The sequence below is a fragment of the Pavona decussata genome, unplaced genomic scaffold (genome assembly GCF_977016875.1).
Source record: "Pavona decussata unplaced genomic scaffold, jaPavDecu1.1 SCAFFOLD_366, whole genome shotgun sequence".
Taxonomy (NCBI): domain Eukaryota; kingdom Metazoa; phylum Cnidaria; class Anthozoa; order Scleractinia; family Agariciidae; genus Pavona; species Pavona decussata.
This window is the reverse complement of record NW_028145742.1, coordinates 116,659-138,183: the sequence shown is the minus strand read 5'-3', so window position 1 is coordinate 138,183 and position 21,525 is coordinate 116,659. Positions and strand designations below refer to the sequence as shown.

Sequence of the window (21,525 nt, the reverse complement as noted above, 5' to 3'; positions counted from 1 at the left end):
TATGATACACTTTAATGACCCTACTTAAAGTACCTACCCAATTGCTGTTGATTGTTATTGTGGGCTCAGCTAGTACCTAGTCTTCTCTTTCCTTGAAAAATGACGTCATTGATAACTTAAACCGCTGACAAGAATAGGGGTGAGTCATCTTCGATGCAATCCGATTTATGCGATACAACATTTGCCATAAATACTAATATTTTTTGCAAGATTTAAGGTAAGACAAGCTGTTGTTGATGAATTCAAATACTATATAGATATTCCTTGTATTTCTATGGATTGAGATGAAGTATAAAAGGTGAAATTTATAGATTTGTGTCAGACAACATTTACAATTTGAGTTCAACATGGATTTAAATGTACATTGTTTTATATTTGGACACTACCGTCGTTGTAAAATAAGGAATTGACGCATTTTTTATCACTTATTTCTCTGGGATAACTTTTGTTCGCTTTGCTATGCACTCTAGGTTTCAATGTAAACTTATAAAAAGCTGTATGATAAATTTGAAAGCTTTGACATTTAATCTTACGTGTGATTGCAAAGTTGTCAACACACGAACACTTCTGCTGGAACCTACTTTATCGGTAATTGTCATAAAAAAAATTACCCTGAACTCGAAATCAGTTCATTTTGAAGGGAGAAGCTCATACCAAGGGGGGTCCAGGTTAAAAGCGGCAGGAAGGTGTAAATCCACCTAACCAAAGGCCAGAGTAAATTCAGCATGGCATTTTTGGGGGTTTAATTTCGGTTCAGGTGATTTTTTTGGTTTTTGCTTTAAGACTGAGGCTTCTTGGATGAGGTGATAGTGTATCACAAGGTCCCCTCCCCAGCAGTTTGTCGGGGGATTCCCTAACAATGCGTGAGCACCCATGGCCAGGGTTCAAGGTTTGAACCACCACCCTTTCACAGATCTGTCCTGCAAACTAACCTCTAGGACTCTTGACCCTGTTGTTATTTTGTTTTACTAAATAGGCTCAACAAATTATTTGACATACCTTAAAAATATTAGGCATAGTCGTTAGGGGGTAAGAAAATGTTTCTTTATGTTGTATCAGAAAAAAAAGGAATTGAAAGTGATTTTTTTTATTTTATTTTAGTAAAATAAAGCGGAATAAACACCATGTCTTTTGGTGAATACAGCATAAACTCTGGTGCAGGTGAAAGTTTATATCCTTGTTATGTTGTGTCTCATTGCATGCAGATAGTCTCCTCCCAAACTCCTCATAAGGACGGTACCTACTTTTGTTACTGCGCATACGTTCTGCGCATCTCGAGATACTTGGGTTTCCTATGGGTGGTGCCTACTAGTTCAGGGTATTTTTGCATGGTTAAAAACTATGTGGAGAAAGCAGGATGTAGCAAGTGCTCTTGGTATTTAAAAAGAACATGGGGGGTAAGAATGCATTTTTAGGCGATAATAAAGCTTCAATTTGATAAAAATGCCATACATTGCTTTGTATTTTAGCATTTTTTAGAATCTCTGTATTAGTAGGCAACGTCCTTAAATGTCTCCTATTCTAGTACTAGCTCAAATAAGAACTATTTACCATTAAATACTTTTAACAGTCATTTGCTGGTTATCCCAAAACATCAGCTTTCTTGAATAAGTTCTTTTCTTGAGTGTTTGAGATCACAAGTCTTAGAGTCTTGTATTGTCAGAAGTTTTTTTTCTGTATATCAGTGGTTTTTCACCCCTGGCAAGGGAGGGGCAATGCACTTTTGGGTTAAAGGGTTAAACTGTTGCTTTGTTTCCTTTTGTAGCATCAAAAGGTGGAACATCTGAGTATAATAGACTTTGTGGATGTGTTAGTAACAATATTCAGGCAATCAACAAAAATGGTAAGATGTGTTGTTTAATCATGTTCCTCCAGGAGCAACTTAATTACTAGTTTCTCCTGGACATCAATCCTTGATCCAATGTGATCTTCTATTGATTGCCTATTTTGTAGAAATACAAACCATGCTTACTATATATGCCATATCTATAATATCATGACCAGTCTGCATGCCAAATGACAGCAACTGAAATTTGGAGAAATTTGGATTTTCAAAGCCAAATCATCTGTAAAGAATTTTTTTCCACATGTTAGAAATTTGACACTGCCTTTGGTTAGTAGCTTTTAAAGGAGATTTAGCTCAGTTTTGGAACTGAATGTTTTGACATAATTATGTTAATTTACTTTTAATTAGGCTTTGAAGCTTGTATTGGGAAAGTGATGATATGTATAAAAGACAGCTAGAAATGGTCTTACTTGTTTCATGGAACTGACACTTGTTTGTGTCAACTTCATCTTCAATATTTGAACAAAACCTTACAAGAAATTATTTAAGAAAGCTCTTTTGAATCTACTTTTCAAAATATTAAGCTTGACTTTGTATAATTATTTTGCTCTGTTGCCCTCACTAATAGTTTTGTTCTGTGGTTATGTGTGTGTGTGTGTGTGTTTATGTTCTATTGTGTATATTTTATAATCTCCCTTGAAAACCAATAATATATGATCCTTGTTTTTTTTTTTTTTTCATCTTTAGTTATTAGTTAAACTATTTTAGCTCTTTCTCCCTTATATTTATACTAATTTTTTCTCAAATGTATTATGTGGAGATGCGGAGATGAATAAAGATTAGAAAGATTAGAAACTTCATCTACTTATGTTGGTCATTGCGTGTTGCATGATGTTGTCAGTGTAACATATTAAATAGGTCCGATTTTAAGAGGTTGATTTTATTTCTTCTATTGTAAACACATGGCAAGGAGCAACCACAAAAATTCCATGCTCATGATGTTATGCTATCAACTTCCTGTTTGTATATTTAAACATTTCCTTAGAGTAAAAATAAATGTGAGCTATATCAATTATTGAAAGGTATATAAATTTGAACAATGTTGATTAAATTGATGCATACATGTCTGTTTTGAACAACAGTTGCTACGATTCAAAAGCTTGTGGACAAGCTGGGGACTTCAGAGGACAAATCGCAACTACAGAGCAAACTGTAAGTTTTGATTAATGTTAACCTTTCCCTTCACCCACAAAGTGTGTTATATTTCTGTTGAAAAATTTGCTGTTTTTTTTTTAATATAATTTTCTCTATTCTTGGGGTGAAAGGAGAACATCACATACACTCAATAGCATTTGCTTAGATAAGCACTTTCAAGGATTTTTTTTCAAAGTCTCATTTAAAAGAAAAAAGTTAGAACCACCTTGCCAGAGTAGTGCATAGTACAAAGTACTACATGAGTAAGTTAGTGGTTGATAGTTTTCATTTAAATTGTTAAAATTAAAGTTAACGGCCCACATATTAACTAATAGCCAGAATGGCATGAAAGGTGAATAAATCAGTTTCAATGTCAAAAATCATAAACTGTAATAATTATTGGTGCATTGAGTAATGTCTGCATATCAATACCATATTCATGTGCTAATATCCTATTTTTAGACAGCAGACAGAACAGGCCACACAGAAACTTGCCAAGGAGACTCATTCATACTTGAAGCAACTACCTCACCTGTTTGGAGATTCACCAGCTGATAGAGTATGTAAAACTGTACAATTTGAGGAACTGATTATAGCTCAGTTAAGGATAGAGTTTGATTGAGAATGTTAGTTATTGGTTGATTGGTTGGTTGATTCAGACTTTGCATGCCTGACCAGTTATCAAGAGTCTTTCTGAAAATGTTGGACTTTTATTGGGAAAGAAATAATATTTTTTATTCATTTGGCAATTTCCAGTAAAGTGTTATTTGCCAGATTTTTGTTTTTATGGTAATTTGCCTTTTTTTTCACAGCGTCAAAGAAAAATTCAAGTTGAAAAGCTTACAGACAACTTCACCACAGCTCTAAACACCTTTCAGGAACTTCAGCGGGTAAGTACAGTCAACCCTCTTATAGGACCACTTCGTAAACAACTGTTTTGTTTCTCAGTAAAATACTGTTTCAAGGGCTCTCTCGTAAGCGACCACCACTCAAATTTTTTAAGGGACCGCGACCACTTTTTAGGCCAGAAATTACACAAATTCTTTTGTTTTCTGTTTCCAATAAGCGACCACCCAACATAATCACGTATGATCATAACTAAACCATTACTCAGAAGTGACAAAAGTTCAATTTTTAATGATGCTACCCCGGACTGCCGACAGATGATAACAGTTTACAGGCAGAGAAGATGGCTATAATTAGATCTGTAGATAAATGGGAATTGTTACAGTGGTCTGTTCCAAAATGTTATAGAAAGTCTCATCAGCAGAATGAATGGATGTGAAAAAATCAAAATTAATAAATTAGTTTCTATTTGCCTAATTTTAGCTGCTAAGGTAATATTTTATGTAATTAGTTAATCAATCCAGTATTAGGCTTATTTTGTTGATCTTTCCGGTAGTGACCACCTCCCATAAGCCACCACTTTGTTGTGCCCCAACGGTGGTTGCTTACGGGAGAGTTGACTGTAATAGTAATTATAATAATAATAATAATACTAATAATAATAATAATAGTAATACAGTCGAACCTGTATATAACGGCCACCCTCGGGACTTGAGTAACTGGCCGCTTAATACAGGTGACCGCTTAATACAGGATCACTAAAAATACTCACTGGGCGTTGTGTAATGTCAATTTTAATGGTGTATCATACAAAAACACTTCATGCAAGGAAACAATAGGACAATCAACACTCTTTCAGGTGATCAATACTTTAAACAAAGTTCATTACCAACTTGTAACTTAACGGTATAATATACATAACATTGTGTAAAAGTACTATGCAATAAATTGTCCTCTACCCTCCTACGGTATACAGTGCTCTATTTCTATGACTTACAGTTCACAACAAAATATCTCATTCCGTCATTTCATAGTTGTTACGCTCAATGTTCAATGTCACATGGCTGAAGAGCAAGTTATTAAAGAGGAATTTCTTGCTAAAGAGTGAAGCATATTCAAAACAAACTTTTTTTTAGCGTTCCTGATATGGTACTGTACTTCAGCACAATGTGGACATCTGAAAAGCATTAACTATATTTTTAACGGCCGAGTATCAGCTTACAGTAGCTTTGTACATGTTATTTCTTTATAGTGATGCTGGATCGCATTTTAAACACAATAAAATACCGCATAAAATAACATATGGCTTAGTTTCCATTCAAGGGTGGCTGCTTAATACAGGTAAAAATAACAAAGAAAGACAAACATAGGACTGCTACAGGGTGGCCGCGGCCGCTTAATAGAGGTGGCCACCTAATACAGGTAACAAATACAGCATTTGTATGAGCAAACAATCAGGACTTTAAAAATTGGCCGCTTTATAGAGGGTGGCCGCCTAATACAGGGCCGTTATATACAGGTTCAACTGTGGTAATAATATTTATTTCATTGATAAAGATACACACCAAGTGTTACTTAGTGAATAAAAAACCAAGGGTGTAAAAATTAACATTTTTATGTCTATCAATTACTAATAGCTAGATTATAGTTTGACAATCCTTTTAATGAGCTTTTTTGGGTGAATTGCTTGAATTGGTAGGTAACTAACACTAAGTCTGTAATTTTTCCTGTTGTAGGGTGCTAGGGCAGAAGTAACTTAAGCCTGATAAATTATTTAGTCAAACTTATCTATTCATGGAGTGTGGTTTATCTGTGACACTTAATCCTTAATGGGTATCCTGTGACTTAACTGTACCACTAGTTTGAAGTATTTCCATGACAATTGCACACAGGAATGTTACTACTGCAGCTCTTATTATCCATGTATCTGGATTCCCTAGAGCGTTCCTCTGGCTGTAAAAAAGAAGATAATTTGTATAATAATTTATTACTTATTCGGCGCAAATATCTATATGAATATATTCAAATGCGTGAATGACATCAAAGACCACATCCAATTTCCTTAAATTAAGTGGGCTGCTTTAGAAAGCTCCCCATGGACCCTATGCAAAAATGGCTGACATTTTAATGCTCTTCTGTCTGAATTCAAATTAGTCTCACTAGCCTCGTTCATGGTGAAATATTCTTTCGATTTTTGAGGCTTTCTGAAAGCTAAGACAACCAACATCCTCTCGCCCAGTATTAAAGCAGTTAGCTTTTAGGAAGAGTTGATGGAGTTGACTCTATTTTTACTACCAAGGACAAATTGGAATTCAAGCCAGTTTATTTTATTGGTGTTTAAAATGTAAGAATGTAAAAATTATTTGCAGTGAGTGCTCCCAGGTCTTGTTGGAGGAAATCCATATGTTTTATATACTGATTAGTGGTCATTTTACTTGAAACAGATGGCTGCCGAGAAAGAGAGAGAGTCTGTTTCACGAGCCAGGTCAATTTCAGCAGCAATGCCGAGTCCCAGTGTAAGTTGGAGCCATTCACGCAGTTACTCTCACTGCATTCTTTGCACGTTCACTGCATACTTGTTCCAGTCTCTACTGACAAATCGTAACATGTCAACTGGGCTTTAACCCTCTCTAGACCAGACTTTTTTTTTGTCTTCTGGGACAATCTGCCCCCTCCATAACTTCGCAAGCATAAAAGCGATGACAATGAGACTTGAACGATAGATAGTACGTTTGAGGTCTGCAATGGGGAGGAATAACATCACATGACTTGGTAATTAAGGAAGTGGTCAAAACTTACTATACTCAAACAGGACCCACCATACCCCAAAATAGATGGTGGCCTCTGCCTGCCCCCCCCCCCCCCCCCCCGCTCCCCTTCCTCAACCTCAAAAGATGGTGTCTTTTTTGCATAGCCACCCCTCTATCCAGCAGTAAAAAATGACAGTGAGATTCAAACCTCACTTTTCTTATTTATCTAGCAATGCTGACTCTTGCTAGCTGAATATCTGTGTCAACTCAAATTGTAAAGCCAATAAAATTTTGTCGGTAATGTTCATGAGATAGGTGGTGTCTTTGATAACCCCCCTACCCCAGACAAGGCAGGTTCTCTTGGAACAAACTTGTTATGTCCAGTTCCCTTACTTCATGATGCCAAATGGCAGCCGTCTTGGATTTGCCATCTTGGATTTCTGTATCTCTCTAAAACTTCAGGAAAACACCACACTTGAATGAAAAGTAATCAAAACCAATAAAGGAACTCTAATATGAGCTACAAACATATTAAAATTACTGTAAGAAAAGTAATTTTCTTTTTTCTGAAAAAACTGCCAGTCAAAAATTGGTTGCCATGGTAACATCAAGGTCAGTGAACACTAACTGACAATTCTCAATGTTCAGCATTGTTGCTGGGTTGAAAAAATCCTAGAGAAACTGACATGCAGGCTTGTTTCATAAGAATAGTCATTGGCTATCTATCCAATCAGGTTTTCATATTGAAAGTACTGTACTTTGACGTCACTCAACTAATTTGTTTCCTATTCTTTTGACAGCCAATGGGTGGATTTAATGATGAACATAGTTTGGCAGCAAATGATAGGTAATAAACCTGCATAAATCCTTTTTCGATCTTTCCTTTAAATAATTTAATTTAATTTAATGAACAAACAAATGGCCTTAGTCCAATATAATTATTATATTTGACTAAGGCCATTTGTTTGTTCGTTCCTTCATTGGTCAGTCAGTCAGTCACTCATTGAGACAGTCAGTCAATCAGTCAGTCAATCACTCAGACAGTTAGTCAGTTGGTGAGTCAGTCAGACAGTCAATGACTTATTCATTCAGACAGTCAGAAGGCCCTTCACTGTCTATCTGTCCAAATCGTTCTTTCAATTAATTTGTTCATTTGTGTAATTGTGAATTCTTTCAATCATTGATGCAGCCATTTATTTTTTTTCTTTGCCCTTGAATGCCATTAAATTTCTCAATGAATGTCTTCATCAGTCTCTTCTTGAGGCATGCTCAGTTAATTAGTCTATTCATGTACTATGTTCTTTATGGTCCTGTAGAACTGCAGGTGGAATCCAAGTACAGGCAGAAGAGGAGGTTTCTGTGGAGTTGATTGAGGAAAGGGAAAGAGCCATTAGACAACTAGAGGTAAACAGTGCTTTTAACAACAAAAACATAACCAAATTTTCTCCATTGTCAGTAGCCTGCACCACTTGAGACAACACAGTTGTACAGATCTATGAAAGAAACATCTAATCCAAGAACTAAAAAACTGCATTGTGATCACACAGTGCTGTGTAATTGGGAGCACTAGCAGAGTTTCTTTGCAAGACACCAGTATTCTGTATTACCTTTGTTTGTAACTATCCTTCTGAAGTGAGACCTGTGTTGCTAACATGATTGTATAATTGTGGTAGAAAACTCTAGGGTAAGATGTTACTGTAACTATTTCTGTGTGTAAGCATGCCTCTTGGATGGCAATGTGATTGAAAGAGCCTTTGCAAGGCTTTTGCCCAAGAAAAATTTCAACGAGCCCACAAGGCCAAAAGCAGAGAAGTTAGGAGCCTAACATATGAGGTGTTTAAGTAATATATCAAACACGAGAAAGCATGTTTCATGAGATATCCAAACACTGAGAAGTAGGTTGAAAAAACGAGGCGCAGCCGAGTTTTTTTAAACGACTTCGAGGTGTTTGGATATCTGATGAAACACACTTTCGAGTGTTTGATATGGCTTCTCAAATGATCAATAATTCTTGGAGAAATTCAAGGCTAAAGTTGGCAAAATGTTATGGTAATTAGGATCACATATCCAAACCACGGTCACGGTAGTGATTTGCTTTGTTTTGGCTTGATGAATTATTAATGAGTTTGAGAATGTTGCTGCAAGAATCTTAGGCACCCATAGCATTTTGTTGGGTGCCCCAGGCTACCGGACTCTTGTTAGGCAGTAGCCCTGCTTTGTGTCAAAATGTGAAGGACAATGTAGTAAAGTGAGTTCTCAAACTTATTAATAATCCAAAAGCCAAAGACAAAGGAAATCTTGCACCGTGACGTGTTTGGATATCTGATGAAAAACTCCTGGTTTTTGCATCCTTAATTTCCCCTTCAAAATCAGTTTGTCTGAGAAGTTAGTTGAGAAGATAGTCGAAAATAGTGCTGCATGTCATATTTTAAACTCTTGTTGACTTCTTGATGGACCGGAAACAAAGAGTTAAACTAACTCAGGATTGTCACTCTGAATGGCGCTCTGTGCCATCCGGTGTCCCCCAGGGAATAAAATTAGGCCCCTGGTTATTTCTTGTCATGATTAATGAATTGGACACACCAGTTGACATGTGGAAATACGTGGATGATACATCTTGTTCCGAAATAGTTACAAAGGGTAGTGAGAGCAAACTCCAAGAAGCTGTGGATGACCTTTCGAGACAAGCGAGTCTCGATGGGTTCCAATTGAATGAGGCCAAGTGCAAAGAACTTCGAATTGGTTTCTCCAATAGCAACCACGATTTTGAACCCCTAGTCCTAAATGGCAAACCCCTTGAATTAGTCACCAGTGCCAAATTGCTAGGCGTGACCATTAGCCACGACCTAAAGTGGAACATGCACAGCTCTGAACTAATTAGAAAATGTTCCTCTCGTCTCTACTTTTTACGTCAACTCAAGAGATCCGGAGTGGCACCAAGTGAACTGGTGCAATTCTATGTGACATGTATTAGGCCCGTCCTGGAATACGCAAGTCCTGTATTCCATCGCTCTCTACCAAACTACATTAGTGTAGATTTGGAACGGATCCAAAGAAGGGCATTCAGAATCATCTATCCTGACCTGTCATATAGTGTAGCACTAGAAACAGTTGGCCTACCGAAACTTCATGAGAGGAGAGAAAAGATTTCAATCGATCTGTTTGTGACGAGATCGTCTGTAACCCCACCCACAGTCTCCATAGCCTCCTCCCTCAAAGGAAGAATTGTAAATATGCACTGAGACGCAAAAGTGATTTCACCCTCCCCCTATGTAAGATCGAGCGTTTGAAGAACAGTTTTATTTTTAGCCATGTCTATAAGATGTAAATATTTTCTCTTTTCCTCTTTGTTATTATATTTTTAGCCATGTCTTTAAGATGTAGATAATTTTCTTATTTTCTCTTTGTAAATTTGTAAATATCCCGTAATTCAGCTTATGGCTGCAATGGTGTTTTATAATAAAGTATCTATCTATCTATCTATCTCTTCTCGGTGTTTGAAATGTGATGCAACACTGTGTCTCGTGTTTGATGTATTACATCCACATGTACTTTGCTTCATTAATTTTTCTTTCCTTTTTCACTCCATAGGCTGATATTGTTGGTGTCAATGAAATTTTCAGAGATCTTGCTACTATGGTTTATGAACAAGGCGATACGATAGGTAAGGCAGCTACTAAACTGTTATCCATTTTCTTATCGTGTTAGCCAATAATAACTTTTGGTCAACTGATTTATTTTTTAGATAGCATCGAGGCTCATGTAGAAAGTGCTGTAGTCCATGTTGAGGATGCAAATGTTCAGTTGAACAAAGCTAGTCAATACCAGGTACTTGTATTTCGTTAGTTTTGTTGTCATAATAATTTTATTAAAGGGCTTACGGCTTGTGACAAAATCGGAAATCTTGCCCATAATCATAGTTTTCATTGCAAACGAAGCACAAAAGGTTATAAAACATCGAAGCAACGTTTCCTGAAGGAATTCAAGACTAAATGCAAAAACTCTGGTGAATCAGCTAAAACAACAAAAAGCATCTGAAATACATTTAGGGTGGTTATGCTCTGGGCTCTTCAATTCGTACTCTTCTCTTTTTAGTGATGCTTTTACTGTGCTGTGGTTATCTTTTTGAGACAACTTCTATTATACTTTGTTATTTAACAATTACTCCACGATACATATCTTGCTTTTGTTTTGCAAGGACAACCAGAAGATAATTGAAAGGGAGGGGTTCACGGTTCTGCGCATGTCCATGAATCAAAATACTTTTTCGCCTTTGCTCGTTATGACCTAAGCCTGTTTAATTTAATTCGTTGTTTATGAACCATTCGGAAGGGAATAGGTAACTTGGGTGGTAATAATTTTTTCATATAATTTCGTTATTTCACATGCAAATAACTGTAAACACATCAACCGTGGAATAAATCGACAATATGAGTACAATCCACAAGCATTTTCTGTGAATTTTAGTCATCAGTCATTTTGCTTGGACTAATTATAGAATGTGATTACTGAAATGTGAACCCCTCCCTGTAATTGCTGCAATCGGCTTGGGCATTGGTATAATGGCTGACTGCTAAGCCAATTATAATCGTGGATTGATCGTAAAATTATAATATATTCTATTCTGTTTTTGTTTCCAGAAAGCGGCAAGGAAGAAGATGTGTTGCATCTTGGTGGTATTAGTGGTTGTTGCAGCAGTTTTGGGTGTCATCATTTGGATCATTGTAAAAAACAGTACTTGAAAAACAGAGCGGTTTTCGATTGAGTGTTCTAAAAAAAGAACTGAAGCAATCACTCTGGCCAATCACAACATCAGTGAACAGTGGATTCAACCAATCAGAATTCGAAAGAAATACAAGTAACCGGCGTAAAGCGCGGGAAAATGCGTGCGAGCGAGAAACGATTGGTTTTGGTTTTGCTTCTTATTGGTTGAGAAAGTGGCGCGAATTTTGCCAACCAATCACAGAGCGAAGTTAAACTCAAGCAAACGCGCAATTTCTTTGAACACCCAATTGAAAACCACTCTGGTACAATCTTTGTAATTACACATAGTTATTTTCTGACAAAATGGAAAAACAATTTACTCTCAACCGTTGAATTTCAATATTAGCTACAGAGACCTATAGACTGATGTGCCCTAAAAAAGCTCTCTTGTCGTTAGTGTGTAAATAACTACTAGTACAGTAATTTGTATTTCCCTCGATTTTTTTTGGTCTTTTACTGCTGTTAGCTGAAGTTGAACTTCATTAGTTAGAGCACCAAAGAACGAAATGGGGCGTCGTTATTATGGACTGTAGCTATAACTGTTTCTACACTTAGTATACAGTGGGCTGTAACTTAGATCAATAAAATTAGGCAACATTTAGGTTGCGTTCGATTGACCTTATTCCGGAATAAGAATTAGCGGAATAGCTGTTAAATTTCTCTTTTTAAGTAATTTGGGAAGACATTTCTGCAAAGTTTCGCTGACACATGATAGTTTAACAGCCGTGTCGTACTCCAGTAGTTCCTAAAACCTCTTATGAGGGATTTCTTGTCATCGTTGTCTGTATTCCTATTCCGGAATAGGGTCAATCGAACATACCCTTAGTGTCAGTAGTAAAATGGTTTCTATATACAAGGATCAATATACAATATTTCCGTATCTTGGCGACTTGATTTGCCAGACTCATGGTGATAGCCTTTTGTGAGTGGTTGGGCTGTAGTCATATGGGTTAGATTAGTGTTTTCTTTCATGGTCCTCGTTAAACCTCAAAAAAACCATCAACTAAACATGTACAGGATTATTGGTCAGAGCAGTCCCTCGTATTCAGTGGCACCTGAATCCTTTAAAATATTTCATCGTTTCTTGTGAAAAATTGTACTTCGGTTTACACTAGTTTTGATAGTTTGGTTATCCAAATGCATTTTTTTGGACACTAATCGTAATTTTACCCGAATTGTTTGTGAAGTGTATTATCCATAGCTCATATTTTCAAGCCCTCTGAAAATTACCTTATCCCCAGTTTTGCTTTTTTAATCTCTCTGCCGACAATGATAGGCCAGTATTGAACCATATGAGTTACACGACTGCGCCGACCGATAATGGGATTTTATTAGACTCTACTGGGTTTTTATTTTACCCTTTGGATTACTAGTGCCACATAGTTGTTGACTATAAGACCGTAGATTAGAGTAAATTAAATTAGCTTTGAGATAATTATGTTGTAAAAGAATAAATCGTTTTGTATTGAAAACTGAGTGTTATTGGTAATGGTTTCCTGTGTAGATTTTTTAAAGTAAAACACCGGTGCCGGCAAAAGACATCTTTTAACAAAATGATGTGGATTTAGCCCCAGTCATGCGTCACATAGTAAAAACTGAAATGGCAAACCGAGCAATCACAACAGAGGTAGCGACCCTAGGACTAAAATCGGGTCATACTGTGTCAAGCGCGGAGAAAATCGGCTTTGTTCTGAACCTGCACTTTGCCTTTTTCCCATTTCATTTTGTTTCCCAAGTTAATTTCTCAATGTGATTTATAACACTAAAATGGAGCCAGGCTTTCCAGAAGCGCCTCTAGTCAAGCAATAAGAACATTTCAGCAGCATAAAAAATGCTTTTCGTGAGGAAGCGCAACACCCTTTCCCCGTGCTCGTCTTGTTTCCGAACATAACAGATTTTCGAGCGGCCCACATGTTCTTGGATTCTTCTCAGGCATCTACCACTTTGTGGAAACAGGGACTTCTCGTAGTCAGGTCTGAAATGGAGTAGCAGTTGTCTCAGAATAGCCGTTGAACAGTTTGACGTATCAACGGAATGCTGTTGGCTTGTCACTGATGTCAAAATGATAGAATTTCTGATAATGTATGATAAGACTACGTAATTTCGTGTGCCGGGAAGAACAACGGCAGAGTGCTTTAATTAAACAAGTAATGACCTCAGAAGGTCGTCCCCAAATTTTCTGCAATAAAGTTGTGCTTTGTTATTAATATGTTGAATAATAAAACAAAATATCCTGCTCAATCTTACGGAATATCCCCTGATTTTAACCAACTCTGGCAGCTAAGTATCAGGACTGAGATATTCCGTGCAATTTTGCAGGATAATTGTTAAATATCCGCACACATACATATAAAGCCCCTAGTGAATCACAGACCACTACACAGCCGGACTTGGGTAGAGCTTTTAGTGGTGAGTTCATAGCACAGTCAGCAGACTTATCCGCATGGGAAGAGATGTCCGATCTCAAATCTGATCGACCTCCATCTTCACCTAAAATGCGATTGCCTCACATTTTGTCAGAATGTTCTTCATAGATTTTTCCTCCCTTGTAAGACCATTTCCTTGAAATGTCTCGTTTCCTGTCACTTATCTTTTTTTTACAATTTGGCAAAAAAGTCAAAGGATTTTTTAGTCTATATCATCTGAGCCGCTTGGAATTGTTAATTTATTTGTCGAAATTTCTTCTCTTCTTTTCTCTCCTGATTGTCCCCGAGACAGGATGATGAGAAACGAAACATTTTATGGCGATGGGAAGCATTCGTTCGAAAGGGGCGTTTGAGCGATAAAACCCCAAATTTTTGATTTCATGTAAGTGGTCGACGTGACGAGTGTTCTCTTACTACCCCGGACCTTCCCATACCCCAGTGCCCGTACCCACCCTCGTCGAAAAACTGATAATTTTCCTAATATGGAATATCACGTAATCCAAGGCGATGCACGCTGGAATTTCGCGCGAGGTTTAAAAACATGGCGGACAATGAAGGTGACGAGAATTCTGTTGTGCTGCCGTGTGCAACGCTTCTCTTCGACGTTGAGACGCCCAGAAGTGAATTTAGCAACGACGAAAATAGTCCTCTTAGCCCAGGAGAAGTTCGAATAATGAGAAATCACCCGAAAGTTGCGTCTGTCCTCTTTTCTCCTTCACGAAAATCTCGCGGCGAAGGCAAAATTAAACCAAAAACCTTCTCGTCGACGAGTTTGTATGCTTCGCCTTCAAGAAAAACGGTATGCTCTTGGCGTTGTATTTCTTTAGTTCCAGGAGTAAATTTTACTTCACAGTTATGAGGATTTTGTTAAGGTTAAAACTGTTTTCTTTCGATGTAAATGAATGTAATTTCGTTGTATAAATGAATGTAATTGTTTCTTCGTTTCAGAAACCTGGCGGTGTGGAAAAGGAGAAGCGAAAGACACTTCAAATTCTGCAGCCGACTGCAAGTGGAGATGGTACACTTGTAGGAAGCCGAGGCGTGATAAGACACAACGAAACGGTAAGGATTTAGCTTGAAGCAATAGTGGAATGATTTAAAAGGTTTAAAACTCCAGATCTATCTCTAAATATACAAGGTTTTGTACGGGAGGGAAATAATATCTATTTGAAGGTTTGAAGGTTTGCGGATGATTTTTGAATAAAAATAAATTGTGCGGTTCCATAGAAAATATCCATACCCACCCATTGGAAATTCTGAGGGGGGTGGAGGGTATCAAAAGGCAAAATTTTTAAAGAAAATTATGTATGGAGCTAAACTGGAATTTCCGGAGTGGTGGCGGGGATGGCCTCAAACCAAAAACCTCACATGGACTCCCTTGGGTGTCCGTTTATACTTGTGTCATCAGAGATGCCAACCTCTGAAGATCTGAAATCTGGAGATTTTTTCCTCTAAGCACCCCCCCCCCCTTATTAGCCTACCCTCCCCCCTAAGCAAAATTGATGCACTTACCCCCCCCCCCACCTTATTGGCACAAAATTCGCACAACACTAGAGCTCTTTTGTCCTGCTCTTTAATTGGTTGAACGTTTATCCAATCAGAAAGTCGTTTATATTGCAATGATGACAGCTAATGATGACAAAAATTGTATTTTCTTTGGTTTCCGTCAAAGTTTGTGGCAGATTGGGTAAGACAGGTACGCAAATGTAGCCATGACACAATATTTCTTAAATTTATGAAACATTTGAGTTGAAATACTAGCCTATTATACAAATAAGATGCCAAGTCGCTTTTATGCGGGAGGTTTAGTCACCCGTACGGGAGACTGGGAGATTCGTTCCGTATCTGGGAGACTCCCGGATAATCCGGGAGAGTTGGCATGAGTGTGTCATGTTTTAGTCAATTCAAAGCGATTCCAAGGAGGAAATGGCTCCCATACAAAACTACATGTGTATAGTTTTGCTATTTATGCAACGGCTAGATAGACACTTGTATTATGTGTATGTGACTAAGTCGCATAGAGTCATGTGCATAATAAAGGTCAACAAACGCTCTTACAGCCTGGTCTACCTGTGGGGAAATGAGTGTTCTCACTACCAAGCCAAATTTTCTTCCTCCAACTTCCTTTGTCTTTTAAATCTGTGTTTTGACAGAAACCAAAGAAGAACAAGACTTCTGTGTCAAAACTCAAGCAGCAGAAGCTCAAGATTTCAACTCCGGAAAGTAGCTCTTCAGCAACATGTACAGATTCCTCAGATTCAGATACAACAGGAAGTTCTGTAAAAAAGGTAGTAACTTTGATACAAGTAGCTTGTAGCCAATCTCAAAACTACTTTTGAATGCATAACAATTGACAACAAATCACAAATACCTAGTAAGCAGAAAATCTGCATTTTTATAGCATTTTTTTTTTTTTTTGGAGAGGGGGGGGGGGAGGGCAGAGCAGAGTGGAAGGAGGCCACATATAGTCAGGGGATTTGACCATGTTAAATTCTCTTTTGACCATCCACAAACGCCCTGCACTGTACTGGTACATTTGAACAGAAAATGTAGCCTCCCCCACCACCACCCTTTCTCTCCTTGTAGCTTGACATTGATGGGAGCATTACCTCAAACATTTTCCCTGGTCGCAACAATGTCTGAGATGATCTGTGGACTCCACTACAGTTTAATTCTCTTGACACAACATGATGGTGACTGTTAATGGTTACTGCGTTGGAAGATTGATTAACTAACAAAGTTTCTTCATCTTTTTCTAGAATACAAGGTCACTTCAAAATGATGTGAATGAAGAAGCAATAGCATTAATGGTTTCAGGTTTGTGTATAACCACCAGCATCTGATGTCAATGTTACTGATGAAATATGATTTGATAATTATTTCAACAATATTGAATGTGTGCTTTTAGATCCACCACCTGAGAGATATTGGGAGTTACTAGCTGAGGAAAGAAGGCTGGCTTTGCAAGCAGCCTTGGAGCAGAATGAGAGGGTTAGTTTGTTAGTTTCTACTATTAAACTCGCACTTTATGAGGTCCAGCATCTGTTAGCCTCCTTAAACTTGTTTGTTTTTTATTCAGCTGCATAAAGAGTTGGCAGAGCTGAAAGAGCGAAATAAAACTCTGGAAGAAGTTGCTGGCCAGGCAGAGTATTTTGCCTCTCTTTACCAGGTGATGTTTGGAGTACCTGTGAGAGTCAGAGTGAATAAAGGAATATATCATATTGTTTGCATTTATTTAGAGAGTTTACTGCATGAAAGGAAGGGTTTGCTCATGGTAAACTTAAAAGACAATTACCGCCTGGGATGCAGATCATCAGAAATAAAATTCATGACATCTTTAAACCATCAGCAGTCCTTCATTGTCTGTAATACATTCAATCAAATCATGTTGAACATTGTTTTTCTACAAGGTCTGCTGTTGTCCCTAATAAATTACATGGAAGTTTCCGTTAAAAGAGTTTCTTTGTTGGTTAGATGGTGATGGAGGGTGAAGTTCATGAGACAGAATCCAGTGATGCCTCTGATGAGGAAAGCCTTGTGGCAGCCAGGTAAATTAACTTGCCATATTAACCAGAAATTCCAAAATGGTTATTTTCCCCAGCTCTTAACACTTCCCCTAAATACTTTTAAAAAAATAATGTAAGAATTGTAATGATTATAAATTAAAGGAGACACCATACATATAGTTTTACATTGCAATAAAACATTATGAAACCAAAGGGAAAGGTGGAGTGGTTAGCTCTTTCGTCATGTTGAATCTTAATGTCTGTGGTCTTTGCCATGTTGTTTGCTACAAGATAAGCAACTTTGTTGACTGAACATTCTCACTGCACCCAGGTCTGACGATGAAAGGGAATCAGAAAACCACTCGAAAATCTTACAAAATACATGCACATATTAACTTAGGGAAAGTGTGGGATAGTAATACTTTATTTCCTAGCTAGTTACTTAAAATGTGTCAGGAGCTGGAGCTAAATATTATCTTACCTATGATCAGGTACATTCTCATGTCACTTAGTAAAGTTGCCTTTCTTAGAGAAATGCAATGACTAAAATCACGTCCAAGTTTAGTAAGTGATAAACATAACAGAATATAAAACAACAAATGCTAAAATTGGGCCTTATCATGACCAAAGCTTATCGTAGCACTGGCTACAATATAACAATGAATTTCAACTGGACTCTGAGCAGAGTAGAAGGAAACTGTAACTAGCTGGGATAATTTATTTATAGTTTTTGCTTTATTTTATTACAGCCTTCAACCTGTGCAAAAGGAGAAAGAATCGTAACTGAAAGAGCCTCACAGTGTAATGAGACATTCTGAACAAGTACAAATCTATTTTTAATTTTACTTTATAATGTAGAGCCATGATGTAACTATTTTTCTGATACTCAGTATTTAACAAATTGACAGCAGTTTTCTATGGTGTCTATACTCGTATAGACCATGAAATGACATCATAAAATGTTTAAAACTCACAAGTGAAACCACTCGCCTGCGGCTCCTGGGTTCACTGCAGAGTTTTAAACATTTTTTGGAGTCATTTTATGGTCTATAAGAGTATAGACCATACATAGAAAACTGCCATTGGTTTGTTTATTCCAATAACATGAGAAAGCTTTCATTGAGAAACCACACGTGTTAGGTCTGATGTAATTTTTATTGTCTGTACTCTTATATGCAATAGCTACGAACCAATCAGCCGATGGAAATTTTGAAAGTTTGTAAAAATTTAAACGGATGTTTCATTTCCTCAACCAATAAGAATGAAAACTATAGAGTAGTCTTCTGATAAAGAATCCTTTATTGATTCTGAAATTTTGCCATTATCATTCTCTTGCATGCACTGTATACCCTCAGATTTTTCACAGTTTGCAGTTTTACCATGAAGTAAATATTTTTTATTTGAAAATAATTACTGCATTATGTTCCAACATAACGTGTAATTATTTAATATTTAGTAGTTGTTGTATTATGTTGTAATAACCATTATATGGTTGAAACCACTTGTTTTTTCCTAAATACAACGTAGAGTTGCAGTAACACATTCAAGCTACCGGTATTTTGTTGTTTGCGCATCTGATTTCTGTTGTTTACAACCAAATACTTAGGTAGTTGGTTCAGTATTGTCAACAAAAGATATCAGTAAATATAGCAGTTCCTCATTTGTGTTATAATGGCCACTTGCATTTTAATTAAAGAAAAGTAAACTTATCTGTTGCTTTTTTAACCTTTTGTTCAAAAACTAAATACAGAACCAACGTTTACTAAGATTTCATTATTTTACCACTGCCTACTCATAATTTGTTTTTATTGCCCATCTAAGTCTAGAAAACCTGAAGACTTAATATTATTTATTAACATTACCCAGTGACAAATAGCCTCTTATGCAGATGTTCTTTGGGCTACCCTGCTAGCAGAGGTTCCTTTCTGGTCAGTCTTTTAGCATGTTGTTCGCAACTCTAGTATTATGTGTGGCTGACTACGTGAAATACTAGAGTCACAAACGACTTTGTACATGCTAAAACACTTACCAGAAAGAAACCTCTGCTAGCAGGGTATCTTTGGGCTTGTCACATCAGGCTCTCCAGTGTGTGACATGATGAGCCAAACTTTGGCCCAAAGTCGTCTGCTTAATTAGGAGGCCAAGTGACCAGTCTATTCCCCAAACAAACAACTAGCAATTTTACAGTGACTTTTTTCTAAAAGTATTTTTGTCTACATGTCCAAATGACCTCTTCTTCTGTTCTTCTGTTCAGAGAAATTTTCTTCAATTACATTCTTGATCAGACATTTAATTAAAGCAGAAATAATCTTACCACATTATGTAAAAATGCAAAATTATTGCAAAACTAAGATTGTGTAAAACTTTAGGCACTGGAAAGGGCTTAATTTTTCTTTTGAACTTCTGTTGCCTAAAAAACTGCTGCTTAATTGTAAATAACTTCTATTAAAGGCCAGGAAATGTATTTTTTGTATTTATTTTAAGGCTTTGAATTTCTCCACTGGCAAGAAAAGTTATGCATGATTGTCTTTAACAGTTGTAAAACACTTAACATAAATGCATGCATGCGTGTATAAAATCATGTGATTTCTACTTCAAGAGTGTATTCTTGAGGAAATCTACAAAATTGAAATTTGAACTCACTTACAACAAAGTGCACTTGCACACCAAGGTGGATGTGAGTTGATGACAATGTACAACAAGACTGAGTAAAATACATTTTGTATAAATTACCAACAGAAAAATAAAGGAAAGAAAGCAACATTTGGGCCTTGCAAAAATTGACAAAATACATGTAGTCATTGTGTACAATCAACTCTCTCAAGATAGACACCATCAAGATGGTTGGTTCTCCCTTAATTTCACCTGCAACTGCCTTTTTAGCCAATGTGGTGAAACTGTAGTGATGCAAGACTGCATCTAAATGTGATGTAAACAAAAATAATGATTATGTAAAGTAATGTGAGATTTTGAACAAAGTTTAGCCCATTAAAAAACCCAACAGACCTCTCCAAATAAAATCTTATAAAAAGGAATAATTTTTTGTGACATCAAATTTGCACCTTTCAAAAAATCCCCCCCCCCCCCCCTCTACGTGTAAAGTGTATATAACAGAATTTTTATTTGCATGATCAAATGTTCATAATTTTTTTGTTCTTGTATAAAAACAATATTATAATAAAAATCCCTGATAAGTCTTCTTGCCTGTGTTTGAGGGGTATAAAAGTGTCCAATTCACTTCTCATTAGATAGCACAAGACAGGAGACTAGGGACAGTAGAGCTGTGACATGAACACCACAAGATTTGCTTCTTTTATGCAAGCTTTTATTCCCAATTCAACGACATTACAGTAATAATAATAATAATAATTAATATTTGTTTGGCGCAAATTAACATGTGCATATGATCAAATGCACCTAGTAATGAGGATATACATAATTATTATTAAAAACATATTATTATGTATTGCATTTAAAAATGCAGTGGAGTGAGAGAAACGCAGGTGAATTTGTGAAACAAAGAAACTACCTTCAGACTCTTGAAGCAAAGATGATTTTTCCAGACCTTCTCAGTCCTTCACTTCTATTAAATAGAAATTTTCCAGTATAGTTGGTCTCTGGAGGAATTCCCACTTGCCTGAGCTTACCCCCACTTCCCTCCCCCCCCCCCCCCCCACAAAAAAATTGAGCTTGACTTGTGGCAAGTCTATAATATTTATATATAGTATACCTAAATGCCCTGTAACACAGTCTTTACCTAATTCCCAGCATAAACAAATAAATTTCCACTAATGATGGGCTCCAACTATCTTATTAAACATGCCAGATTCTCAAAAAGAAACTAGTCTCCCCAACCCTTGATTACTGTTAACTGTATTGAGGATTTACATTAAGGCTACAAAGCAACCTAAAGTGATAATTCAGATTTGACAGATTAGAAATACATGTATACTAGGTTTGAAGACGTAAAGAGGAAACTCCTACCCCTTCTTTCAAATATTTTGAACCAACTCCATGCTATATCACTAACTAATGGTTATCTCAAACCTCTTTTCCGAACAAATTTCTGTTCCCCTCAAGTGATTGAGATAATGGGAGGACAGTATAGCCACTATTTTTCTAACTATATATTTTCAACAAATGAATTGTTGTTCAAGTACAGCATAAATAAAAATATATTATATATTGTTACCTTTATCCAGGTTTTATTCTAGAAATTGGCTTAATAACAATAATAATAATAATAATAATAA

At 36.7% G+C, this 21,525-nt stretch overlaps 2 protein-coding genes and 1 pseudogene across 2 annotated transcripts; 2 read left to right on the top strand and 1 right to left on the bottom strand.

The window, feature by feature from the left end:
* Positions 1-21,525, bottom strand: part of LOC146452514 (uncharacterized) — a 123,474-nt pseudogene that overhangs the window by 20,911 nt on the left and 81,038 nt on the right.
* Positions 125-12,816, top strand: LOC146452525 (syntaxin-7-like). The gene is made up of 12 exons (XM_085097562.1): positions 125-217; positions 1,102-1,161; positions 1,766-1,843; positions 2,929-2,998; positions 3,443-3,539; positions 3,793-3,870; positions 6,271-6,342; positions 7,377-7,423; positions 7,893-7,980; positions 10,168-10,240; positions 10,322-10,404; positions 11,217-12,816. Exons 2-12 carry the CDS (start codon positions 1,125-1,127, stop codon positions 11,316-11,318), a joined length of 825 nt encoding a protein of 274 aa, XP_084953688.1. The 5' UTR covers positions 125-217; positions 1,102-1,124; the 3' UTR covers positions 11,319-12,816.
* LOC146452524 (geminin-like) lies at positions 14,287-18,981 on the top strand. The gene is made up of 8 exons (XM_085097269.1): positions 14,287-14,565; positions 14,715-14,828; positions 15,920-16,054; positions 16,526-16,583; positions 16,675-16,757; positions 16,846-16,935; positions 17,241-17,314; positions 18,022-18,981. The coding sequence occupies exons 1-8, from the start codon at positions 14,308-14,310 to the stop codon at positions 18,053-18,055; spliced, it is 846 nt and encodes a 281-aa protein (XP_084953395.1). The 5' UTR covers positions 14,287-14,307; the 3' UTR covers positions 18,056-18,981.